This window comes from Nerophis ophidion, linkage group LG13 (assembly GCF_033978795.1).
Source record: "Nerophis ophidion isolate RoL-2023_Sa linkage group LG13, RoL_Noph_v1.0, whole genome shotgun sequence".
NCBI classification, from domain to species: Eukaryota; Metazoa; Chordata; class Actinopteri; order Syngnathiformes; family Syngnathidae; genus Nerophis; species Nerophis ophidion.
This window is the reverse complement of record NC_084623.1, coordinates 11,600,919-11,608,418: the sequence shown is the minus strand read 5'-3', so window position 1 is coordinate 11,608,418 and position 7,500 is coordinate 11,600,919. Positions and strand designations below refer to the sequence as shown.

The following is a 7,500-nucleotide window of genomic DNA, read 5'->3' as shown; positions in this document are numbered from 1 at the left end:
CCGTCGCTTTCTCGGTCTGAATCGCTCTCTCTGCTGGTGGCCATGATTGTACACAATGTTCAGATGTGAGGAGCTCCACAACCCGTGACGTCACGCGCACATCGTCTGCTACTTCCGGTACAGGCAAGGCTTTTTTATTAGCGACCAAAAGTTGCGAACTTTATCGTCGATGTTCTCTACTAAATCCTTTCAGCAAAAATATGGCAATATCGCGAAATGATCAAGTATGAGGCATAGATTGGACCTGCTATCCCCGTTTAAATAAGAAAATCTCATTTCAGTAGGCCCTTAAATATCTGCTTGGCATCTTGACTTAAGATTTCAAAGCAAGGTAGCCAACAGACTGTAAAAAAAATGTAATTATCAAAAACAATTTCAATCAATCAATCAATGAATGTTTATTTATATAGCCCCAAATCACAAATGTCTCAAAGGACTGCACAAATCATTACGACTACAACATCCTCGGAAGAACCCACAAAAGGGCAAGGAAAACTCACACCCAGTGGGCAGGGAGAATTCACATCCAGTGGGACGCCAGTGACAATGCTGACTATGAGAAACCTTGGAGAGGACCTCAGATGTGGGCAACCCCCCCCCTCTAGGGGACCGAAAGCAATGGATGTCGAGCGGGTCTAACATGATACTGTGAAAGTTCAATCCATAGTGGCTCCAACACAGCCGCGAGAGTTCAGTTCAAGCGGATCCAAGACAGCAGCGAGAGTCCCGTCCACAGGAAACCATCTCAAGCGGATCAGCAGCGTAGAGATGTCCCCAACCGATACAGGCGAGCGGTCCATCCTGGGTCCCGACGAGCGGTCCATCCTGGGTCTCGACTCTGGATAGCCAGTACTTCATCCATGGTCATCGGGCCGGACCCCCTCCACAAGGGAGGGGGGGACATAGGAGAAAGAAAAGAAGCGGCAGATCAACTGGTCTAAAAAGGAGGTCTATTTAAAGGCTAGAGTATACAGATGAGTTTTAAGGTGAGACTTAAATGCTTCTACTGAGGTAGCATCTCGAACTGTTACCGGGAGGGCATTCCAGAGTACTGGAGCCCGAACGGAAAACGCTCTATAGCCCGCAGACTTTTTTTGGGCTCTAGGAATCACTAGTAAGCCGGAGTCTTTTGAATTTCCTTTGCAAGTGTGTTTTATTTGATATAAATTCACAGTTACATGTGGCCCTCTGAGGGCAGCCAATAATTGCGATGTGGCCCTCATTAAAAAAGACCCTGACCCCCCTGCTGCACATCAAGTTTAGTTCAAGATAATATAACTCATTACTCATTTAGCTTAGGATCACAGGTGAGCTGGACGGAGCCTATCCCAGCTGACCTGTGACCAATGTCATGCCTCCGAATGAACCTGTGATGTCGGTTTATGGACTGTGAAGAAACCGGAGCACCCGGAATAAACCGAGCGTACCCACTCCACACAGTGTGGTGTGAACCCAGAACCACCTGGCGCTGAGGCCGTTATTCTAACCACATGTCCCACAGCGCTGCCCAGAAGGAAACACTTAAGGGTTTTTTTAGTACGACCTTTGACCAACTAAGATACATGAATATATTTGTTCACCACACCCCTTCCTCGATAAACCGGTCAGCACCATTAATCACGTAAAAATACAAGGTTCTGTTTTTTTCCACGCTTTCCAACTTCATACCCAATACAAAATAAATAGTGTACCGTCAGAAAATAACATTTTTTTATTCTTATTTCAGAACTTCCATGAGGTTGCTTATTTCGCTGACAACCGACAGGACCTACTGAATGGCATCAACGAGTTCTTGGACTGCAGCATTGTCATCCCACCCTCAGACGTGGAGGGTAAAGACCTGCTGAAGACGGTGGCCGACTTCCAGAAGCAGATGCTGCGCAAGCGCAAGGAAAGAGAGTTGAAGAAGCACCATTCGTCGACTGGCATGGAGCAGGACAACAAAGGTACTCCATATCGTCTCCAACTTTTTGTCCACAAAGGCCCGCTGGATTGTGTGGAAACAAAAAAATATGTATTTTGGAATATAATTACCATGATATCCATATCAAAGACCAAGAGACTGGGGTCTCATGTTTTAGTAAGGACAGAAAGTCATCTCCTAGGTTGTAATAATAAATTGAGTAATCAAAAAGGAGTCAAATTCTTTCATATCCTTTGTGATTTGCCATATATCACATAATTTTCACATGAGACTCTAATCTGGCTGTAAGCAGGCTACTGTATGAACGCATTTTCTTGTAAATTACACAAATATTGGGGGTAATCAGATTCCCCCACTTTTCTAAAGTTTTACGTATCATTGCAGCGACTATATTGGCGATGCACAGCCATCTGCTTCCTGATACCCAACATTTTTTGTTTTCAGCCTGTCCACGGTTTCCAGAGCTCACAACATTTTTACAAGCTCAACCCTCTTCTAAAGACTGGAAAGGCGAGAAATAAGGACCTTTTAATTAGATAAAGCGTGCATATTTTAGGCACATGGCTACTTCCAATATGGTTTGTGTATTTATAAGTGGGCGTGGCTTGGGTGTGGCCAAATACTGGTTGATTGAGATGTAACCAAAAAAAAATTGTTTCGGATTTTTTTCTGCATTTGAACGTATCTTTGAACGTATCTTAAGTAGGATATATGTTCAGGTTAATTTGTGTCTTTATTACCAAAGCTTTTTTTGACACTGAATTTATGTAACTGAGTTTTTTGCGTTTGAATTTTGTGAACTGAATGTTTTACATCAAATTATGCTGACATTTTCATTGAAAACAAATTGGTTAGAAAAATGCATTTATTGCTCTGATTTTTGTTATACACTGAATTTTTTTTTATATTGAATTTTATATTTACACAATTTTTTACATTGGATTTTTATATGCAAATGTTTTTTACAATTAATTTTTATACACTGAATTTTCAAAAGGCATGCATTTTGCCAACACATTTTTTTTTTTAAATGAAAATAGAAAAAACTTTAGTTTACGAAATTCAAACGCAAAAAGTTCAGTTTAATACATTCAGTGTCAAAAATTTTTTTTCGTAATAAAGGCACAAATTAACCTCCATAGAAAACTGTTATTACAGGAAGACCCTGATCTACTAAGATCTAAATATGTTTAACCTCTAAAATTTTGTGTACTGGTAGTGATCTACTGAGACTGCGTGTTCAATGGATAACAATCTCATAAAAGTTCCAGACCGCCATATTTAAATGACGATTTTACGCCAGCTAGTTCTCTCTTCTGTTGTAATAATAAATTGCGTAGTCAAAAAGGAGTCAAAACCTTTCATATCATTTGTGATATGCTGCCTTATTTAAATGTAAACATTTGCAAACCAAATATTACATATTGTTCACAAGACTCTAATCTGGCTGTAAGCAGGCTACTGTATGAACGCATTTTCTTGTAAGTTACACAAATATTGGGGGTAATCAGATTCTCCCACTTTTGTTAAATTTACGTATCATTGCAGCGACTATATTGGCGATGCACAGCCATCTTCTTCCTGATACCCAACATTTTTTGTTTTCAGCCTGTCCACGGTTTCCGGAGCTCACAACATTGTTACAAGCTAAACCCTCTTTTAAAGACTGGAAAGGCGAGAAATAAGGACCTTTTAATTAGATAAAGCGTGCATATTTTAGGCACATGGCTACTTCCAATATGGTTTGTGTATTTATAAGTGGGCGTGGCTTGGGTGTGGCCAAATACCGGTTGATTGAGATGTAACAAAGAAATGTGTTTCGGATTTTTTTCTGGATTTGAACACATGGCTATCTTAAGTAGGATATATGTTCAGGTTAATTTGTGTCTTTATTACCAAAGTTATTTTTGACACTGAATTTATGTAACTGAGTTTTTTGCGTTTGAATTTTGTGAACTGAATGTTTTACATCAAATTCTGCTGACATTTTCATTGAAAACAAATTGGTTAGAAAAATGCATTTTTTGCACTGATTTTTGTTAAACTGGATTTTTATACACTGCATTTTTTTGTATATTGAATTTTATATTTACACAATTTTTACATTGGTTTTTTTATATGCAAATGTTTTTTTTACAATGAATTTTTATACACTGAATTTTCAAAAGGCATGCATTTTGCCAACACATTTTTCTTTCAAATGAAAATGAAAAAAAAAACTTTATTTTTTACTGACATTTTCATTGGAAACAAATTGGATAGAAAAATGCATTTTTTTGCACTGATTTTTTTAAACTGGATTTTTAAGAACTGAATTTATTTTTTCATTGAATTTCTGCACAATTTTTTTTTACACTGAATTTTAATATGCAAAATTGTTTTACAATTAATTTTTATACATTGAATTATTCGAAACACATGCATTTTCCTAACACATTTTTTTTTTTTTATTAATTTGAAAATAAAATTTTAGTTTACAAAATTCAAACGCAAAAAAATTCAGTTAAATAAGAGCCACATCTGGCTCGCGAGCCATAGGTTCCCTACCCCTGACCTAAAGTAAGAACTATCACAAACATCGAGATTAGTGCACTTTTGCTAATTGTTAACCAAACCGGTAACTTTCCATGCAGATATGAGTCCGGAGGAGGAGGAGAACGAAGAACAAGAGATAGACCCACTGAAGCGTTCAGGGATTCCTTTTGGAGGACTGATCCACGACATCCGGCGCCGATACCCCCACTATGTCAGCGACTTGAAAGATGCCGTTGACATGCAATGCATCGCTGCTGTCATCTTCATTTACTTTGCTGCTTTGTCACCGACCATAACGTTCGGAGGCTTGCTAGGTAAGGTCACACTCTAAAGTGTCGGATGATGTAAAATAGGGAAAGTAGTCATAGGGCCCTTTTCCTGGGTGATGCGGTCTGTTGAAAAACGATAGAAAACGCAGGTAAACATGACTTTAATGTCAAAAAGCTGCACATGCAGGGAAGATTGACACAAGAAACAATCATCGAGCCCTGACCGGAGGGCAAGGCAGGCGTTAATAGCAGCCTGATTGGCAACTGCAACCAGGTGTGCCGGGCTGCCAATCAGGGGACAGGTGAGGGAAACGATGCGCAAAAAAAAGAAATAAACACGAACTAAGGGAACGTAACAAGACGTGAACGTGACAGATCGTCACATAGTGTTCTGAATTTTTTTAAATAAAAAGTAATTGAATATAGTGACTCGTTACTTTACCAAAAAAGTAATTGGATTACGAACATTCTTACTGTTTTATAAATGTAATCTATTACTAAGCAATTAATATGATCCTTCAGGCGGTACTGCATCAAAAACCGACATCAGTGTGTAAAGGATATCACCACATGGGCTCAGGAACACTTGAAAAGGATTTGCAAATCATTGTATTCCGTTTATATTTACATCCAACACAATTTCCCAACTCATATGGAAACGGGGTTTGTAGAACATGCTATACGTTTACCAAACAATCTGTCACTCCTCATCGATAAATCCGATGAAATCTTCTTCCTCGATGTCGCTTCTAAACAACTCTGCCGCTTCCTCTTGTCGTTTTCTGCTGCATATTTCACTACGTCCAGCTTCTAATCGGCAATACATGATTTCCTTTTCGGTGCCATTTTTGTTCAGCACTTCTCAGTTTTTATAAGTTGCCGCCAACGTTGAAATGATCCATGTTAACAGCTACAGCAGTAGCATTTAGCAGTTAGCATCCCATGACCCACAATGCATTTCTGCCATGACCCTCCCCCGCCGAATTCCTATTGGTTGACGTGTGTGTGACGACTGCTGAGATTTTCTTTGTCTCTTCCGCGAATGAGATAAATATTATTATTTAATATCTTACGGTAATGTGTTGATAATTTCACACATAAGTCGCTCCGGAGTATATGTTGCACCCCCGGCCAAACTATGAAAAAAACTGCGACTTATAGTCCGAAAAATACGGTACTTAACATATCTGGCATATGTGTGTGTTTATATATATATATATATATATATATATATATATATATATATATACATATATATATATATATATATATATATATATATATATATATATATATAATGGGTATGTAATTCATAATTATATATTAAGAGTATGTACGTTGGACTTCTACCTTGTTTACTTTTGTGACGACTTCCTTAAAGTTTTGTAATCAATCAGAAATATCAGGCATTTAAAATGTGCCAAACATGGATACGTGTGGAGAATGTTTTGCATTTTTCCCATCAGGCTTTGCAGTGGATTTGAATGGGTGTCATTTTGGATTTTTTTTTTATGGTTCTATAATGTGCACAAGTTCAGTGAGCAGGTTGTCTTATGTGTGACCATGTCTGTCTGCATTTTATGTGTGACCATGTCTGTCGGTAATTTGACCCCTTTAACATGCTTCAAAACTCACCAAATTTGACACACACATCGGGTTGGCAAACCTTTCCAACATATTAAGCAACCAAACCCCAAAAATTCAAATTGCGCACTACCGCCCCCTAGGAAGAAAAAAAAAACAGACTGCTTGTAACTTCTGTTAGCAATGTCGTAGAGACATGACACAAAAATCTCTATGTAGGTCTAACCTAGACCTACATTTCCTAATGTACATCCTCTGGTAAAAATCAACAGGAAGTTGGCAAAAACCCCTTCAAAACAAAATGTTCGCAAAAAATGCTATTTTTGCCTCTTTGAGCTGTGATTTGACCCTCTTAAAATGCTTCAAAACTCACCAAACTTGGCACACACATCAGGACTGGCAGAAATTGCAATCTAATGAAAAAAACAAACCCCAAAACTCAAAATTGCGCTCTAGCACAATTTTTGAATAAAACACAGAAAAAACTGCTGCGAGGAAGAAAACACAGGCAAAACTGCTTGTAACTACCGGTAGGAATGCTGGAAAGACATGAAACAAAAACCTCTATGTAGGTCTCACTTAGACCTACATTTTAATAATTGACATTCTTCAGCAAAAATCAACAGGAATTTAAAAATTACCGCTTCAAAATAAAAGTTCTGTAAAAACCTGTGACCTTTTTTCAAACATTATCTCCACTGAGCGCGTTTGTCGTGTCGGCTTCAAACTCGCACAGGAGAGAGATTTAACCTTTCTGATTAAAAGTTATTCCCAGAGTTCTGATTACTGCTCCGGTTTAGATTTTACGCTCCTTTAAAGAACCCCTGTGCAAATTTTCCTAAAAAATGTCATTTTTGCCTCTTTGAGCTGTAATTTGACCCCCTTTAAAATGCTTCAAAACTCACCAAACTTGGCACACACATCAGGACTGGCAGAAATTGCGATCTAATGAAAAAAACAAACCCCAAAACTCAAAATTGCGCTCTGGCGCAATTTTTGAATAAAACACAGAAAAAACTGCTCCTAGGAAGAAAACACAGACAAAACTGCTTGTAACTTCCGGTAGGAATGTCAGAAAAACATGAAACAAAAACCTCTATTTAGGTCTCACTTAGACCTGCATTTTAATAATTGACATTCTTCAGCAAAAATCAACAGGAATTTAAAAATTACCCCTTCAAAATAAAA

General features: G+C 38.1%; 1 protein-coding gene across 2 annotated transcripts in view; it reads left to right on the top strand.

Moving 5' to 3' along the window:
• The window catches only part of slc4a3 (solute carrier family 4 member 3), a 114,243-nt gene that overhangs the window by 70,879 nt on the left and 35,864 nt on the right, over positions 1-7,500 (top strand). For both annotated transcript variants that reach the window (XM_061918400.1, XM_061918401.1), the window contains 2 exons: positions 1,727-1,946; positions 4,558-4,773. In XM_061918400.1, coding sequence (XP_061774384.1) covers positions 1,727-1,946; positions 4,558-4,773 — 436 coding nt within the window. The remainder of the gene's footprint in view (positions 1-1,726; positions 1,947-4,557; positions 4,774-7,500) is intronic.